General features: G+C 62.1%; 1 protein-coding gene across 1 annotated transcript in view; it reads right to left on the reverse strand.

Annotated features, from left to right (window-relative positions):
- ARID3A (AT-rich interaction domain 3A) overlaps positions 1-10,388 on the reverse strand; it is a gene marked incomplete at its 5' end in the record, with an annotated part of 29,109 nt that extends 18,721 nt beyond the window's left edge. Inside the window, 2 exons of the mRNA XM_082651060.1 lie at positions 8,683-8,995; positions 10,000-10,388. Coding sequence (XP_082507186.1) covers positions 8,683-8,995; positions 10,000-10,388 — 702 coding nt within the window. The remainder of the gene's footprint in view (positions 1-8,682; positions 8,996-9,999) is intronic.
- Between the last annotated feature and the right edge of the window lie 9,183 nt (positions 10,389-19,571).

Genomic DNA, 19,571 nt, shown 5'->3' on the forward strand with positions numbered 1-19,571 from the left:
TAACGGGGCTCGTCCTAAAAGGGGGGATAAAGTAAAGAAGGAAGGGCTTCCCTGCTGGCACAGCGCTTGCGAGTCCGCCTGCCGATGCAGGGGGCACGGGTTCGTGCCCCGGTCCAGGAAGATCCCACATGCCGCGGAGCAGCTAGGCCCGTGAGCCACGGCCGCTGAGCCTGCGCGTCCGCAGCCTGTGCTCCGCAACGGGAGAGGCCACAACAGTGAGAGGCCCGCGTACCGCAAAAAAAAAAAAAAAAAAAAAAAGAGAGAAGGAGCGGCGGCCCACCCCGACCAGAGTTGGCAGCCCCTGGGGCTGGGGGCGACCCCCTGGGTAGGGGCCTCACAAGCCCGGAAGACCCACACTGGAAGCCATGGGGTGGTGGGCTGGGGGACATAACCTAACAGGGCAGAGGCTGGGGTGGCCACGGGGACCCTCAGAGACCCCTCACGGGGCAGAAAGAGAATGTGACACAGCCCCAGGGCCCACGGCCACTCCAGCCTGGACAGAGATGCCCCACCTACCCCCAGGGACAGTAGCAGGAGGCACACCCCCGCCTTGAGAGAACCCCGGGCCCCGCCCAGACAGACCACATGGCCCCCCCACCTGGACCTCTACGTGGCATGGACCCGGGTCTGCCCCATGGCTGCACACGGACCCTCCCAGCCCTGTTTGGACGCATGCTCCCACCCCAACACGTGGACCCTCAGCCCTGCCCAGACCCAGCAGGTCCCACCACCTGGCGTGGTCTCCAGGCGCATATGGACACACCCGTCCAGCCAGACTCAGACACACAAACACAGACACACCCTCGTCCGCTGGCTGGCTCTCAGATAATGGCCCCAGACGGCCCGCCCTCCGCCGCTGCACCCACCCGGCCCCCACTGCCACGTGGCCACTTCTGTCTGCTTTGTTCACAGGTGCATACCTGGTGCCCAGAATGGGGCTGGTACACAGCAGGCGCTCCACACATGCCTGTGGAAGGCCCAGACTCAGACACACACGCACACGGGTGCCCAGCCCGGCCTCTGCGCCGTAAAGCAGTCCCATGACCCCGTGGACCACACGGTCAGGGTCCCCTAAGGAGGCCCCACGGCCGGGCAGGCTCCCTGAGAATCTGCCCGGCATTGCTGAGCCCCAAGGATCAGGGACCCAAAGCCCTCACTGGAGTTTGTATTCATTTCCTGGGGCGGCAACAGGCCGGGGGGCTTGGCACAGGGGTTTTTTCTTACACGGCTCTGGAGCCCAGACATCCAGAATCCAGGTGAGGCAGGGCTGCGCTCCCTCCAGAGGCACGGGGGAGGGTCCTCCCTTCCTCGTCCAGCTTCTGGGGCCTCTGGGCTTGTGGCTGCATCACCCCAGTCTCTGCCGCCAACGTCACACGGCCATTTTCTGTCTCTGTGTGTCCCTCCTCTATTTCTAAGGGCACTGGTCACCCTCCTCCACTATGGCCTCATCTTAACTGCATCACACCTGCAAAGGCCCTATTTCCAAGCAAGGTCCCCGTTCTGAGATTTTGGGCAGACGTGCCCATTCGTGCCCCCCGATAGGTTTCTTCCTGGAATTAGGGTTTCATCTGTTTCTTGCTCATTGTCTGGAAGGCGGGGGTGGCGGCAGGCGGCGCTGACTCTGTGTCCGCCACACCCCTCGGCCCCACGAGACCCCCGCCGGCCCTGACGAGGGGCACGGCTGCGTCCCGAGCTGGGGCCTTCAATAGGCAGATTGGTTACCGTTTAACCCCGTGACCCCCAATTGTCCTCTGGCCGAGCGCAACTGGGCGAGCAGAGGAGGGCGGGCCGGCCCCGCCCCCACGTGTGCCCACCCACAGCCCACAACCCCAGCTGCCCCCGGACCCTCCCGGAGCAGGGGATGGCGTCTGCAAACGGGGTCGCTGGGCCTTCCAGAGGGCCCGGGATGCCCCTCCAAGTCACCACAGGGGGTGCTGGCTCAAGATCAGAAGGCTCGGTGGGTTGAAGGGTCTTTGTCTCAGGTGGGGAAACTGAGGCACAGAGCAGGTGAGCCCTGCTCAGCACCCCCCGACTGCACCCCTGGATCAGACAGGGCGCACCCCTGTCCGAGATCACACAGCACGTGAGGGGAGGAAGGGATGTAACTTGGCGGTGGGACCCCCTGCAGCCCCTGAGGCCCTGGTCACACCTCGCGGCTCCCTGGGGCTGCGTCAGCAAGGCGGCTCGGGAAGCCACGCGGACGGGCGCGGGCAGCTGACCTGTGCCCGGGCCGCCGATTCAAGCCACTGACTGGGGCAACGTGACTTTCTGGCTAACGGTTAATGGGCCCCACCGCACGCTCAAGATTCCCGAGACACAGGGCCAGCAGGGCCGGCGGGGGGGGACGCAAGGCTCACACACGGGCACACGTGCACACACACACGCGTGTGCTTGCAGACCCACAAGCATACAGCCATGTGCACACAAAACAGCCACGGGAAAGGGTCACCCGTCATCCACCATACACACGTGTGGAACAGGCAAAGCGCTGGGATCGACACGCTCGGATACACAAGCTCAGCCACCCAGACCCCAGGACACACTCACAACACGCCCACACATGCCAGGGCCAAGTCGTACGGGGGTGCACGCAGACGTGCACAAACACTCCAGAAACGGGGACACACAAGCAGGCGCCTGAGGTGACAGATACACGAGACACTGCAGATGGGTCCACGTGGCCTCAGACCATGCACACAGACACACGGGAGCCACGCCGGCACACGCGTGGTCACGGACACCACAGGGGGGCCCAAGACGCCCCCAGAGCCCCGGCTCTGCAAACAGACACCGACACGCACGGGGTCCCTCGAGACGGGAACCCCCAGCCCACAGGGACCCCACGCAGCCACCACGTCCCCACGCACACGCACTCGCCCACGTCAGCAGGCTGGACCCCCCGTGCACCCCACGCCCGCCGGGCACCACGTCCTCCGGCACCATGTGTGTCATTAGAAAGCGTGGGGAGGGGCTGGGCGCTTGGCGGTGGCCACCGGGGTGGGGAGCAGCGGTGGGCGTGGGGGGCCAGGCCACAGCGGCAGTGACCCCTCGGCGGTGACCGGGCAGCCGGGCGGCGGCACCAGGGCCAGATAAGGCTCTTCCGGCTGAGTCAGTGTGGTTCCCAGGGCTGGCACGGGTGGGGGCACAGTGCCAGGGCTGCAGGCAGCATCCTCCCCACGCCCGCCATGGCCCATCTGGCTCCACGCCAGCAGCCGCAGTGGCTTTGATGAGGTGGGCGCTGTCCCAGGCGGGCAGAGCTGGGCTCCCGGGGGGTTTCCTGGCACCGGTCCCGCCCCCAGCACGGGGCCCAGGGACCCTGGCGCCCCAGGAAGACGCTCGGCGCCAGAGCTGGCCTGCAGGACCCATGGGCCCAGGCCCAGCCCACGCTGCCCCAAGCAAACCGGCTCAACGTCATTGGGCTCAGAAGCCAGTGCCTGACCTCCAGCCTGTGTGCCCAGAACACACTCCACCAAAAAATTCTCCTCCTCCACCCTGGTCCCACAGGACCGGCTGTAGCGCTGGCCTCTTCCACTCCTGCCTGGACTGTGGAGCCCAGAAGGGTTCTCCCAGCGTCCCTCTCCCTCCCCCAGCACTAAACCATGCTAAGGCCCCCCTCTGAGCCCCCCTTTGCTTTGCCCTAATGTCTGCCCACCCCTACCCCTCCCACTGTATGTTCCAGCCACGCCATTCCAAGATGCAGGCCCTAACCCTTCTCTTTCCATCTGGCCAACTCTTACATGTCCTGCAAAGCCCCAGCTCCAAAACCCATTCCTCTGGGCAGCCTTCCCTCTGGCTCAGCCCTGACTCTTCAGGGCTGAAGTACGTGTGTCCCTCTCTGGGCCCCCAGCCTCCGGGGGCTCCCAGGTAGGATGAAGAAACCATCTGCCACCTCTTCCCGGAGTCCCGGCAATTCCTGCTCCCTAACCCCACCCCATTCAGCCCCAAGCAACCCTCACGAGCCCAGAGATGTTCACTGCAGTGTTGTTTACAACAGGGAAACAGGAAAACAGACCAGCGTGCTGGTGTCAGCTCCACAAGGGAACCCGCAACGGCTAAAAAGAACTCGGCTACTTGAAACACTCTGATGAAACAGACAGATGCAGAGTGAAAATTATGAGAAAAAACGAGAAAAGCAGTACGTCCAGCTCAGCGTTTGGCAGATCCTGGCAGACCCCCGAGAGACCACACTTCGATACCTTACGCGTCACATTTCTGTGTAAATGGACAGAGAAAGGCCTGGGAAAACCGTAGCTGCTGCCAGCTAGGTCACAGAGGGGGCTGGCAGGCCTCAGGCCTCACTGGAATCCCTCCCTTTTTATCCCCCAGCGGAATGGTGTCAAGTGTCACTTCTGGCATCAAAAAAGGACTTTAAAAATGTATATATGTGTACCTTCCATAATTTAAAAAATCGAAGTGAGGCGAAAGGAGCAGAAAAAGAAAAACCCCAAAATGTGACCCCGGCCTCCTGCTGAGATGCATCTGAGGCCCAGGGCTTCACCCCAAGTTGCTTGAACCCATTTCCGAGGCCACACACGCTGGGGTGGAGGAGGACACCCACGGGAATTCAACAGGCCCCAGGAGGCCCAGGGAGGGGAGAGGGGACGGGCGGGGTCCTTTCCTGCCTGGGGGCCTGTGTGTCCAGGCACCGGGTCCTGACACCCTGCTGTTGGGCCCTGGACCAACCGCCTCCATTTCAGACGAGGAGGGCCACCCGGGCTCCCCCGAAACCTGCAGCCAGGGGGGCGTGCCCCCTGCCCCTCACCATCTGTCCACTCCTCCAGTACACCCTGGGGCCGAATCCCAGCTCTGACACCTCCCCCGTGTGACTGTGGGCAAAGCTGCCTGACGGCTCCGTGTCTCAGCTTCCACCACTGTACGACGGGGCAAACACAGCGCCCCCCGCCTCACCACGAAACCAAGGTACACGAGACACACGCGAGACGCTCCACCTGCCGCCTGCGCACAGTTGGGCGACAAATACCACCTAGAACTGTCATCTCTATACCTCTGAGCTCATTTACAAGTTGTGGGGAGCACACACGACCTTGGAGAGGAGGGAAGATAATCATCCCGACCTTTAATGCAAATCGGAACCACAGTGAGATTGCACGCCACCCCGCCAGGACGGCTGGAACCAAAGTCCTAACCACAAGCGTCGGAGAGGACGTGGAGAAACTGGAACCTTCGTGTGGCTGGCGGGGATGCAAAATGGAGCGGCCACTGTGAACAACAGCTCCTCAGGAGGTTAAACACAGAGTTACCACATGACGCAGCGCCTCCACTCCTGGGTACGTGCCCGTGAGGACTGAAAGCACGCGTTCACGCACAGACTTGTACACGCACGTTCACAGCAGCCAAAGGGAGAAACGACCCAGTATCCGGGGGTGGAAGAATGGGTAAATAAAGTCCAGGATATACATGCGTAGAATGGAACATCACTCAGCCACAAAGAGGGGTGAAGCCCTGACACTCCCACTACGTGGACGGAGCCCCAGAACACGATGCTCAGGGAGAGAAGCCAGACACAGAAGGACACACAGGGTGTGATTCCACGGATGGGAAACGTCCAGAACAGGCAGATCCACAGAGTCAGAGAGTGGGTTCCTGTTTGTCAGGGGCTAGAAGAGGGGGTGGGGGTAAGAGCTAAAGGGTACATTTTAAAAGGTTTATTTTTGAGGTGATGAACATGTTCTAAAATTGACTGCACAACCCCGTGAATGTACGAGAAACCACCAAATCGCGCTTTCGACAGCTGAATTATGTGCTAGGTGAATCTTAAGTCAATAAAGCTGTTAATAAAAACCCCGGCGTTTGAATCATCGAAGCTACAGCTTCAAATGCTTAAGTGGCTGAAGCTCTGCAGTTAAGACTCCGCTTGCTTAAAATCCCACGGTGGCACAGCCCTGCTGGTAACAGGAAACCACCAGGATTTCACCAGGGTGCCATGCCTGGTGGCCGCAGGCTGAGATCCTATTCGCTCCCCATGACACGCGACGATCCCAGCCAGTGCTGGCCTCCACCAGCTTGAGTCCCTGGGGCCCCACGGCAGCGAGGTTCCAGGCTTTCAAGGAAAGATTCCGTGGCCCTGAGCCCGCTGCTCCCGGCCCCTCCCCAGCCTGGCTGCCCCCCAGACCCTGTAGCCGGCGGCAGAATTTCACGGCTGTCGAGGGTTTTCGGGCGGAAGTCAGGCCTGGGCCCTGCCAAGACCGGGGAGGAAGAGGCAGTGATGGTGCCAAGCAGGCGGCCGGCCGGCCCGGCTGCCACGTGCCAGGAAGGGGGTGGGGCAGGCGCCAGAGTCAACACAGCCCCCGACATCTGCTGGGCTGCCTGAGCCCAGGCCACTGTTGACACTGGCCGCACAGATGCCTGGCCAGCTGGGCGGGAGGGCAGTGCTGGCAGCTGGACCTGGCACAAACAGGCAGGCGCAGGATCCTGGCGCTGCAGGGCAGCCCCCCGCCTGCCCACAACTTCCCTCAACCCCCACCGTCTTGGAATCCAATTCCATCCCCCGCAGGGCCCAGCCGGGCGGCGGCGTCTGGCCTCCACACACAAGCCAAGCTGCATCCTACCCCGGGGCCTTTGCACGGGCTGTTTCCTCTGCCTGCCGCACCACCATCCCTCAGTGTGAGGGCCCAGCTCCTTCTCCGACCGGGCCTGGAGCAAGTGCCACATCCCGAGAGGCCTCCCCACATCCTCAGCTGGATGCCAGGTCACGTCTCCTCACCCCTTCCTCCCCGTTTGTTTACGGACCTTCTCTGAGTCCAGCAGGGGAGCTGTGTATCCAGTAGGCGCTCTGTAAGCGTGAGACTGACTGTGTGACCTGGGTTCCCTGGGCCCCTTGGGCCTCAGTTTCCCCAACCGTGCCCTGACCCTGGGAGTCCTCGAGACATCATCATCGTGTCCAAAGACTAGCGGGACAATGGCCCCTGGAGGCCCTTTGTTCCTGATGGGCCGAGGGGGCTTTGCGGCCAGGACACCTGATCCCTGGACTCCGCCTGGCCTGGCCACCCAAGCCCCGTCTCCCGCCAGTGTTGGGCCACGCAGCAGAAGCTGCTGGGCGGGGCCGGGGCTACCTGTCGACCCCCAACCCCACAGGGGCTGCGGCCTTGTCCCTTCCTCTGGCCTGGCCGTGACCCTGTGAGGCGGGGGGTGGGAGGTGTCTGGCTCTGGTCCCCAGCCTGGGGCTTCCTGATGGTTGGACTCAGGGCAGATGGCAAATATTCGGCGAGTCCATAAATATAACTCGCCCATGAGGTTCCCGTTTGTGTTATTTTGACACCAGCAGACGTCAAGAGCTCGGTTCTGGGAAACCCGTCCCCCACCCCCAATGCCTCGCCCCTGTTTTCTTATCTGCAGAACTAGACAGACGGCAACCCAGCCACAAGCAGCTCCTCAAGAAGAGGAGGGAAACTGAGGCAGGGAGCAGGGTCGGGGGGACCCTGATCCCAGGCACTGGCTCAGGCTGGGGTCCACACGCAGAGGAAAAGCCTTCAGGCGGGAGGGGGCAGCCGGGGCCACGCGTGGGGAGCGGCCAGCCACGCCCTAAGGAGATGACGTCTGCTGGCTGTCATCCCACCCCTTGGCACTGCCGCCCGCGTGCCAGGACCCAGCCGGAAGCCAGGCAGCCCCACCCATCCCGAGATGCCTGGGCAGGGGATTAACCTTCCTGCCCATTCCTCAGGCTGGCCTCCTGCCTCGGGGCCGCTGCCCTGGCCGTGCCCACCCCGCGGGCACCGTTCCCTTCTGCCTTTATACCTGCCCCGTCCCTCCCGTCACAGCCCCTGGCTTGTTCCTCTCACGCTGTGTGTCCAGTTTCCAGTTCTGTACTTTATCTGAGCTTTCTGAGGGTTGCCAGAATCCCAGTGCCCTTTTCCCACACGGCGGCTGGGCCTCATGGTCCTTCCAGGAGGATCCCACTGCCCATCCTGGAAGCCAGCACGGAGGGAGGGTGCCCCAAGGCCATACACGGCCACCTCCCGGCTCCCATGTGCCTGGCGCGTCCGTAGCCTCAGATGAGGCTCAGGCGCTGGGCCTGGGAGGTTAGGTCCCCACCGTCCACTCTCGGAGGTCGGGGCAGGGCCCAGCTGGCCTCAGGCTGGAATGCAAGCCCAGCCGGCCGCCCCGGCCGCCATCTGGTTTCCATCTGCCCAGCCCAGCGAGGCCCAACTTCAAAGGATCCCCCGCCCGGCCACTTCCTCTGCCCTGGCCGCCCGCGGGGAAGGCACCAGGACGGCCCGCTTCCTCCCCACCCCTCTGGAGCCCCCAGGAGCTGCTCGGCCGTCCACACCGACGCGGCCAACCCCTGCTCACCCCCCTCTCCCCAGCCACAGGCTCAAGAGACCAGACTCGACGCCACGGACGAGGCCTCTGGCCCTGCGCCCCTGAGCCCCCGCCCCTGCCCGCCTGCCAGCCACACCCATGAGCCCCACGGAGCCTCGTCCAGGCGCGCGGCCTTTCCCAGGCCCGGTCCCTCTGCTCAGGACCCCCTCCCTTGCTCTATCTCTCTGCTTGTTCTCTGGTGCAGATGGAGCCCCCTGAACTTCCCCCTCGTGTCCCCACATGCACGCGTTTACCGGCCAGCCCGTCCCACCCACGTACACGACCCCACACCGTGGCTTCCACGAGAACGCCTGACCCCCTGGCAGCGACTGCCCACAGCCCCTGTTAGGACGCGAGGCCCACCTGCTTGAACTGCTCCTCGTACGTCCAGTCCCCGTGGTCCGGCGGCTGCAGCTGTGGCACTGCGTGGGCAGCCCCTCCAGGGAGGGCCGGGCCAGCCCCCGGGCGCTCCTGGCCGCCCAGAGCCCGGGGCCCGCCATCGCCGCGGTACGCCTGCAGCGGCTGGGCCTTGCGGGGAAACAAGGATGCGGGGCCCGGGCCGGCGGAGCCGGGGGGCCCGAGCCCCCCCTCGTCCTCGTAGTCCTCGTCCTCGTCCTCGTCCTCGTCTCCCAGATCCTCCTCCAGCTCCTCCTCTTCCTCCTCCCACTTCGGCTTCCTGGGGCAGACACGGGGCGCGGGTCAGGGGAGAGGGCGAGGCCCGTGCCGCCTCCTGCCTCGTTTTCCCTGTCTGGACGTGGGTGAGCAGCCCCACGTGCTCTGGTTGTGGAGAGCGCCCGTGAGGAGGCCAGCTCAGGCCGTGGGCCTTACTCTCCTTGTCCCCAATCAGGTCAGAGCAACTAGAGGTGCCCTTTGGGCATAAACCCCAGCCCCTGCCCACCTGCTAACCCCGTCTCCCCTCCCGTCCCCTCCGTCGCACAGGCTTCCTTGCTGGGCCTTGAAAATACCAACCCAGTTCCTGCCTCGGGGCCTTTGCTGAGGCTGTTCCCTCTGCCAGGCATGCTGTTCCCCGCTCCCCCTTGCCCTTCCCAGAGGCTGTCACCTCCGCAGGAAGACCTCCACCCACCACTGCCTGAAGTTGACCCCGACCCCAGCCACCCCCCTCCCCAAGACCCCTGCTTTATTTTCTTGGCACCTCCGATCACAGCCTGCAATCGCCCTGCTGCTTTGCTCGTTAAACGTCTTCTCAGAAGGCTCCCACTGGGGTTTTGCCAGCGCCCCGCTCAGGGTCTGCGTCAGACCCCGGGGAGGCACGTCCGGGGGCAAATGGATGCTCACTCTGCGTAGTCTGCACCCAGGCTACGGCCTCTATCATCTGTCCCCGCCACTAAATCTAGTACAGCCTCGCCAGGCGATAGGGGCCATTGGCCACGTGTGAGTAGCTCCATTTAAATTAAGGTGAAATAAAGCTACGTGAGGAGATCCCAGCCGCAGTGGCCACACTTCAAGTATCTGTCAGCCTTCTGAGACGGGTGGCCCCGATCCTGGGTGGTGCGGGTGGAGAAATGTCCACCGTCCCCCGGGAAGTTCTAAAGAACGGTATGTCCTGGGTGGACAGCAGGACAGGGGTTTTGTCCTTCCTCTATGGCTGTGTCCCCAGGGCTGAAAGCCGCCGGCACGTGGCAAGTGCTCGGCGTGGGGGGCCCACACACCCCAACTCACAGGTCATCGTCGGAGCCCTCGAAGTGGCCGTCACCTTCGGGGAGGCCGGCCGCCTCCCTGCCTCGGCCGGGTGCGGGGGGAGAGCCTGGTGCCCCCTCTGGGGCCACGTCCTCGTCCTCTGAGCCGGGGGGCCCATCCTCGGAGCTGCCTGGGCTGGGCGCGTGGCCGAGGCCGGCGGCGGCGGCTCGCATGGCGGCCAGCGCGGCCATCTGCGCCCGCTGCATCCGGGCGCTCTCAGGCTCCCTGTCCTCGTCCGGGGCGGCCCTGGCACGGGCCGGGGGCCCGGCCGCGGGCTCGGGGGGTGGCGGCGGCGGCTGCCGGGCCTCCAGCTCCTGGCGTGCCCGCTGCTGCCGCTGCAGGAGCGTCTCCATCACGGCCTGCAGCTTCATGGCCCTGCGGGCCGGGCCGCCCCGGGCACCAGGGCGGGGCGGCGGCGGCGGCGGCGGGGGCGGCCCCTGGGGGGAGGGGGCCCGGCCGCACTGCAGTGTGGGGGCCGCGGGGGAGCCGGGGCAGTGCAGGGTGGCGGGGGGCAGGGGCGGGGGCCGCCGGGCTCAGGCTCAGGGCTGGCGGGGCATGCCAGCGGCAGGCGGGCGACGCCTCCTTCTCACACCGGGAACTGGGGGGCGGCGGCTGGCGGGTGGCTCATTCACGTGTCAGCAGAAACCTGGAGGGGACAGGAGAGACCGTCAGACCACGCCTGGGCTCCTCCCCACTCAGGTCGGACCTCAGAGGCCTCTGGGAAAATTGTTTCCATCCACGCCCATCAGTGTGCAAACCTGGGGGCCTCCCTGGAGGTGGAGGAGCACGTTCGTCCCATCTGCCCCCACTCTGTCCACCCTCCAGAGGGCTGGGAAGCAGGGGCACCCCGCACTGGACTCCCGAGGGCCCGAGTCGGCCCCCACCCGTCTGGGCCACAGAGAAACACTTAGTGGACGACAGCACCCCAGGGAAAGACCTCGGATTATAGCTTCATAAACAGAAACAGGGGAACAGAGCATTTCTGGCTTCTGATTGGCTACAGCCAGCTACTGGGCACCAGAGTTCTGGGTTCCGGTTCTGAGTTCTAGGTGCTGCTCACGGCCCAGGGGGCTCCGGGCATCTCACAAGCACGATGGCCGACCCAGATTGAGCACCTACTGTATACAGGCTAAAGCTTCCCCACTCATGTTCTCACCCCATCCCTAAACCTCAGTCTCTCTAGGCCTCAGTTTCCCCATCCGCAAAATGGTGCCCGAATGGCACCCACCTCGCTGCGCCCAAGCAGGGATGAAGCGAGTGTGTGATGGTAAAGGCGGGAGCACAGCAGGCACTCGCTGGACTTAGGGAAGGAGGCTGGATGGTCCCCATTTCACGGATGGGGAAAACTGAGACTCGGAGCTGCCCTGCTGGAGGACACACAGCAGGTTCCAGGCAAGGCTGGGAGTTGAACCCAGGTCTGGGTGACGTCAGAGCCTCCCACGCGGCCCCCATGTGCCTTCTGCAGGGAGTTCCCCTGCCCTTTGGGACCCCAAGTGGGGCCAAGGTCCCAGAAGGCAATGCGCTCTACCTCCAGTCCAGGGTCCCTTCGGACCACTGCCAACCTACCTTACCAGGGCCTCAGGCGGGCTCTGGGTACAGATGTCCCAGAGCCCTGCACAGCTGGGCACCACCAAGGACAGGAGGATGCAGGTCCCACCCCAGCCCCACTCACCCAAGCCCAGGCCACACCCCCACCCGCCCAGGCCGCCAATAAAACAGACTAGGCAGAACCCAACAGGCCTGGCAGTGACACCACAGATGGTACATCACAAGAACACAGGAGGGTCCAGGAGCCACTCCAACCAACAAATGAATCCCCAAAGGCTCCTGAGCAGCTCCTGGGGCAAAGGCGGCCCACACACAGGAGGGCCCAGCGGCCAGAGGCTCCTGGGAGCGGGCGGACACTGGGTCACCAGGCTGGCCGCCCTTCCGGCCCCTCCTGTGACCTGGTAAGAGAAGCCTGACGACCGCCCCCCCCCAGGGGAGTCTTGCAGTGTAGGCCCTCCCAGCCTCCCCAGTCATGGGAGGGGCCCCGTCCCCAGTGCTGGGTCTTCCAGCAGGATGGGTGAAAGGGCAGTGCGGGAGGGGGGGGCAGGTAGGGGGTCCCTGTGGGAAAGTAGGGAGGGACCTGTCCCCGAAGGGCCTCAGTATCTAGCAGGGGCAGGGGTCCCAGGGCACAAAGACCCTCTCAGAGGCCATAGTGCTGGAGAATGACCAGCACAGCCTGTCCTTAGAGGCAGCAGGACAGCACCCAGCCCCCAACCCCCAGGGACAGGCGGTCACGCCCCCCCCACCAGCCCCAAGAAGTGCTGAGGGGACACTTCTCACCCAGTGTCTAGTCTGGTCTGCTGCCCCTCCCCCACCTTTGACAACTTCAAGATGAGCCCCCCCTCCCCACGGAAACGCTCTGGGCAACGCCCCCCCTCTTTGGGGGGCAGAAGGAAGAGGCCAGAGGAAGCCACGCCCCCTCAAGCCACCCCCCCCCACACACACACACACACGGGCCTGCTGGGTTTAATGACCCTTCCGGGTCCACGGATGGGGGAGGGGAGCAGGCAGGCCACCACGTTGGGGCTGGTGGAGGGGGCAGGTGGGAACCCCGGAGCCCCCCTGGGCTCTAGCCTGGGCACCCCCCCCCATGGCCGCCATTAACCCTAAGCTGGTGACGCCCACCCCCTCCAGACCCCTCCCCCCCAAGAGCCCTTTGTCCTCAGGCCCTACCCCCACTTTATGACAACCCTAGGGGAGAGGCATTCCCTGGCAGGGACCGGGCGGGGATGGGGGGGGGTGCTGGGTGGCCCTTGGGACCTGGATGGGGGGGCAGGGAGGGATCTGGGGCCACACCCTCCCCCCCCATGCCTCCCGGAGAGAGAGGTCACCCGCTCGGCCCAGAGCTTGCAAAACACGGTTATTTAAAGAGTTGTGCAAGGCTGGGGCCCACGGGTGGCGAAAGGGGGCCCTCACTTCACGAAGGGAAGAGGAGGGGGAGGGCGGGACAGAAAGCTGGGGAGGGGGCTAGGAGAGTCCGGAGGGGGCGGCCCGGAGGAAGTGAGAAAAGAAACACTGAAAAGGGAGAAGAAATAAGACGACAGAAACCCCAGTCCGATTTCAAAGGCTTCTTGGAAAGCGGCCGATTTGCATGGTGGGGGGGCAACCCCTCCGGGCCGGGCGACTGAAAACGGAAGATTATTGACAAACCGGCCGCCCGGGGTCCGCGGAACGTTGGAATTGACCAACGCGCGCTCCCCGAGCTTCCTGCGCCCGCTTTTGTGTCTGGGGGGGGCACTGAACGGGGCACGGGGCGCTTTTCCCGGGGATCCCCGCCAGAGAGTCAGGGCCCGGGCAGAGCCCACCCCAGCCGCGGGCCCCGTGGTGTCCCCTCCAGGGGCCCCTTTCTGCCCCAGAGCTGACGCTTTATAAATAAACCATCCAGGCTGGGGAGGGTCGCCAGGGAACTGCCCTCCCCACCCGGCGCTCCCACTCTCCTCGGGGCTCCCGAATAAAACACCGATTCCAACGGGAGTAGATGAAACAACCCCGACCACAGCCCCCCGCGCGCGCATAGAGACCACTTCCTTCCGCTGGGAGGGGGCGCACACGCTCGCGACCCCCGGTCACCCCCGCGCCCGCCCCCGTACAATATGGCAGGGGGTGAGATCTCCAATGGAGTCGCAGAGAAAACCACACCAACTCCGACCCACTGGGATCGCCTTTCCGGCCCTGGACCCCCACCCACGTCCCTGACCAACTTTGGGGAGCCCCCTCATTGGCTTCCAGGGCGCGCGGCGCCCACCCGGGAGAGAACGCGCGATTTAAAAGTCCGGCCCACCCCTGCCCCAGCCTCACCGCGCGGGGCCCGCTCGGGGGGCGCAGGGCCCACTCGGGGGGCGCATGCCCCACGCCTGGCGTCTGGCCCTGCCCCGGCCGCGCCTGGCCTCCAGCCCGGGCCGCGAGCTGCGCGCTGTTGGCTCCCGGCCACCGCCGGGTTTGTGCCGCGCGCCGACTCACCGAGTCTCCAGCCGAGTCCGCGTCTACACCCCCCACCGACCCGATTGGTAAAAGTCTCCCCGCGCGCGGCCTCCCCCGCCCCTTCCCTCCCCCCCCCCCACCGGCGCGCTCACCGCCCCGCAGACAAATCACCGGGTGACAAATCGCTCTCAGATGCAAATACCTCGCCGGTGATTCAGCGCCGCGGCTCGGAACGCGGGGAGGGGTCTCGTGAGGCCCCCTCCGCCTTCCCGGACGCCCCCTCGCCCCCCGCGCTTCGTCCGACGACGCTCGACTAGCACAGGGGTGCTGGGGAAGGGGAGAGAGTGGACGGAAATTTTCACGTCGCGGCCCCTTTAAATGATAATAAATAATAAAAGGGAAGGGGAACAGGGACGCGGTATACCCCGCCCCCTATCTAGGGACAGTGGGCAAAGTGCGCGCCGCGGGCCCGAGCGTACATGATGCCGAGGGCGCAGGCGGGGCTGGGAGCGCCCCAGGGGGATAGGGAGGGGAGGAGGTTGGGGCTCTGTCTGGATGGGATTTGGGGACGCTAGCCTGGTCCGGGACCCCCCCTCCCCATCTTACCGAGCGCCTAGGATAGACCTACCGGGCTCAGAGTTTCACCCCCGCCCCTTAGACTAAGCAACTCGAGACTTCACCCCCCTAGAGTGGTGCCTCGGTTTCCAAGTCTGTAAAATGGGGATTAGAGACTTGATAAAGGAAGGAGGGAGCTGCGGCGACGGGAAAAGAGAGCGGGGCGGGGTCGGAGGAAGGGAGCGAGGGCCCTGCGATGGGGGCGCTACACGGTGGGGAGGGGTCTGGGAGAGGGCGGGGCTGCCAGGCGCGGGGGCACCGCACTGTCAAAGGCGTGGGGGTGGGGAAGGGCGTCCAAGATACCTAGGAGGGCTCCTCGCGAAATCCTGTTGACCCCTACCCTCCCACCCCCACCTGAGGTTCCCATCACCTCTTGGGAACCTGACTACCCAAACCTTCTAGGAGGAGAGACAAGATTACCTTCTTGGTAATAATAGTTGAACAACAATTTCCACTTTTAGAGCGCTCGGTTGTGCGGCCAGGTGCCCAAGGCATGAGGTTCACATTTTTGTGTAGCAGAGACTCTTAATGTCCCCATTTCAGAGAGCGGGAAACTGAGGCCCAGGGTCAGTTGGGGGAGGTGGGCTTGGGGTTGTGGACTCAGGTGGGAGGTGTGAGCCCCTGAGGCCACGCCTGCGAGCTAATCGCAGGGGCCCAGGCTCCAGCTCAGATAAGAGCCAAGTGGGAGCATTGGAGGGCCGGCGGGGGCCACCCAGAGGGCCCTCACAGGGAGGGGCCAGAGTCCCTGATCTTTAGGGGGGGGTTGTGTGCAGCCCCCCACACACACACACACACAACGCACAGCATTGCCATCTTCTGTGGGTAGTCCCCCTCTGGACATCACCCGCCCCCATCCGCTCTCTGGGGAATTCCCAAGCCCAGGGGATGGTGCAAGGGAGCCACCCCCAGCCCAGGGCCAGAGTTCTGCCTGCCCCTTTCATTTACCCAGCCTTCCAGCCCCTGGGCCGCCCTTAGCCTAATGACAGCAGGTGGCAGGGAGGCCTCCACCTTGAGGCTATTAAACTGCCAACCCCAGCTGCCTGCCCCGCCCCTGCCACCAGAGGGGCAACAACTGCCCTGCCCGAGGAGGGGGGAGAGTTTGGAGACCCAGGTGAGCTGGAAGAGGGAAGCCACCCTTTAAGGGCCAGGCCCCAGATCAGTTCCAACGTGCAGGAAAGCCCCCTCTCCACCAAAGGGCCAAACCTCAGAATGCCTCCCCTCCCCCACCCCAGGCACGTGCATGGGCCTCCCTGTGTCTCAGTTTCCCCCTCTCTAAAATGGGCCAATTTAAATTTATTCCTCCTACAGTGGTTTGGAGGATGACATTCCCCTCTGGTCAAAGGGAAGGGGTAGGGAGGGGTCTCCCGAAGGGCAGGAAGTGTGCCACTCTGTCCCCCATTTCCCAGAGGGAAGTGGCTGTCTCTAAGTAGCTGGGTGCAACTTCCCAGAGGTGCCTGGCCCGGAAGAGTGAGGAGCTGCAGGATTCCCAGCTGCCTCTAGTGAAGGGGGTCCTATTTTTAGCCCAGCAGGGAGCTGGGAATTGATACCAGATTTGCTGGCTCTACAAGGGACGGGCAGAAGGCCTGGGCTGCACCTAGGTCCTGGCTGTGTGATTTTAGGTTAGTACAAACCCTGCTCTGGTCTCTGTTTCTCAAGCTGGGAAATGGGAATGCTGCGACCCCCAGCCCTCTAAAGTTTCCTGGCCAGACCAGCTTGTGGGGGTCCTGTAAATACAAGCCTGATTCTCACTTAGCCCCTCAGACAGTCACTCCTCCTGCCCTCCATTCAGGCTGGGGGGGTGCAGCATCTTTTTAAAAGTTCTGGGACTTCCCTGGTGGCGCGATGGTTAAGAATCCGACTGCCAATGCAGGGGACAGGGGTTCTATCCCTAGTCCGGGAAGATCCCACATGCCGCGGAGCAACTAAGCCCATGCGCCACAACTACTGAGCCTGTGCTCTAGAGCCCGCGAGCCACAACTACTGAGCCTGCGAGCCACAGCTACTGAAGCCCCCACACCTAGAACCCGTGCGCTCCACAACAGGAGAAGCTACCGCAATGAGAAGCCTGTGCACCGCAATGAAGAGTAGACCCCGCTCAGCCCCGCCCGCCGCAACTAGAGGAAAAAAGCCTGCGCGCAGCAACGAAGACCCAAGGCAGCCATAAATTAATTAATTAAATAAATAAAATAAAAATTCGCCCAGATCACAAACTGCCCTCCTTCCCACGTATATTCCCCCTGAAACATATTTCTGCCTCAGGGCCTTTGCCCTGGCCATTCCCCTGCCTGGACCACCCTTCCCCAGCTGTGCTTTTTCATTCAAACTGGAACCTCACATCACCTTGTTTTATCTTCACCCAGGCTCTTCTGTTCAAAACAGCTGCAGTTGTTTAACCTCCTTAGCCTTGATCACGGCTGGTTGCATCTCCAATCCTGAGGTTGGGCCGGACACATAAATGTTGGTTGAACGAATGAATTCATGGGTCCCCTTCTGTCCTCCCTCACCCCATGGTATTTTTGGAGTCTGTCTACACAGAGGTGGAGGGCAAGTTAACTATTCACCATCTCAATCTCAAAAAAAAAAAGGAAAGAAAAAGAAAGACCTGAAGGGGATGCTGGGCCCAGCCCCAAATCCCAGAACCCCGACTGGCCTCCAGGTTGCCTTGTCCCTGTGAACCGGGGTCTATGAAAATGTAATTATAACTTCTTTTAAAGTAAGAAGAGAAAAGCAAGTATAATTATAAGAAATAGATAGTCATGAATCCAGCCTAAAGTAATTCGTCACTATACCAACACAGCTGCAAAATAGAATTTTTAATATTTTTTCATAGAAGGGGCCCAGAAGACCCAGAACATTCATAGTGCGGCTCTGCTTGACCCATTTTGCAGGGGACACTTTGAACCGCTGGTCCAGGTTGCGATACGCATGAGCGACTCCCCCTAGGCCCTGGGGTCCCTCTGTGGGGTGGACCCAGGGAAGCCAGGACCATCCGCGGGGTTCGCGCGCCCCCTGCCGGGAACCTGTGGACTGCAGCCGGGGGCGGGGCTTCCGCCGGAGGCCGCCAGGGGGCGCCGTCTCACCTGTAAACGAACTTCCCGGGTCGGACGGGGAAACGGAGGCCCGCCGAGCCCTTCCTGTGGCTCCTTAGAAATGTTCCGGGGTAGAGTTGCCGGACAAAATACAGGACTTGTAGTTACATTTGGATTTCCAATAAACAACGAATAACTTTAAATGTATCCCAAATAAATATTGCACAGGACCTAATGATACTAAAAGTTTTTTCACTGTTTATCTGAAATTGGAATTAACACCTCTCCCGACCCGCCCGGACCCCCGGGGCTTATCCCCATGCTGTGGCTTCGGGTCCCACCCCCACCTCACCCCCTCCCAGTTCAGCTGCACCAGCTGAGCTCAGGTCACATTTCCTGGTCTCACCTCCTCCAGGAAGCCTTGCTGGAATCACTGCCACCAAGGTCAGGTTCACAGTTACTCACAAAGGGCACACATATCTCCTTCGTAACCTTTCTCACTGCTATTATTTGCATCTCTCTAGGTAGTTCGCCACTCACTGGCCCCTTTGCTAGACAGGGGCTCTGTGTGGGTAGGGGTCAGAGGGTGCCTCGTACATAGAGCCTGGCACGCAGAAGGGGCTCTGAAAACTGCCCAGCTGAACAGACTTGAGGATAAACCAAGGGTCTGCAGTTTTGGAACGATGCCTCTTCCTGGATGTCCCTTTAAACCCTTTAACTTCATTTTTAAAAAAACTTTTTCGAGATCATTGTACATTTTTAAAAAATATTTCTTTAGCTGAGCCGGGTCTTAGTTGCGGCACGCAGGATCTTTAGTTGCGGCATGCAAACTCTGAGCTGCAGCATGCATGTGGGATCTAGTTCCCTGGCCAGGGATGGAACCCGGACCCCCTGCATTGCGAGCGCGGAGTGTTAGCCACTGGACCACCAGGGAAATCCCAAGATCATTGTAGATTCTAACGCAGAGATATCTCTCTCATACCCTTCACCAGGCTTCTCCCAACAGTGACATTTTATAAAACTGTAGTACCACATGGAGATCAGGATATTGCAATCGCTACATCCCACCCATGGATTCGTATTTCCCATTTTCCTTGTACTCATGTGTGAGTTTTCTCTGCAATTCTATCAGCTGCGTAGGTTTGTGTCTCCACCACAGTCCAGGGGCAGAGTGGCTCTGTCATAAGTGTCCCTCATGTTGTCCCTTTCCTGTCATCTCCTCCCCTGGCCACCACTCATCTGCTCTCCGTTCCCATATTTTTGTCACCTCAGGGACGTTACAGATGGAATGGTACATCATGTAACCTTCGGGGACTTCCTTCCTACACTCAGCGTCATTCCCAGAGATCCACGCCGGGTGTGTGTGTATCAACAGTGTGTTCACAACTCAGACCTGCTGAGTGGGCGTGGACGGACCACGGGTGCACCCATCGAAGGATGTCTGGGTCATTTCCAGTTTGGGGCTATCACAAATAAAGCTGCTATGATCACATGAGTACACATTTTTGTGTGAACAGAGGTTTTCATTTCTCTGAGATAGGTGCCCAAGAGTCCCTCTGGAACTGTGTTCGGTTGTTTTTGTTTTGCTTTGTTTTTTCGGCCGCACAGCTTGTGGGATCTTAGTTCCCCAACCAGGGATCAAACATGGGCCCTCAGCAGTGAAATCATGGAGTCCTAACCACTGGACCACCAGGAAATACCCTGGTTTTTTTTTTGTTGTTGTTTGTTTGTTTCAAATTCCTTTTTCACAGGAAATCCTGCCACTCATTCCCTGAGTCGAGTTTTGGGGGATGAGGCGAGGAGAGGGAGGGAGGTGGGCAGGGCCTGTGGGCAAAGGGGAGATTTCACCCTCATGCCCGGCCTGGTACAGAGACCAGGACTTGAAGACCAGAACAAGCGAGCTTCAGGCCAATGTCTATGTCAGAATGGAATGGCCTCCCC

The sequence above is a fragment of the Grampus griseus genome (genome assembly GCF_964374135.1).
Source record: "Grampus griseus genome assembly, chromosome: 3".
Taxonomy (NCBI): domain Eukaryota; kingdom Metazoa; phylum Chordata; class Mammalia; order Artiodactyla; family Delphinidae; genus Grampus; species Grampus griseus.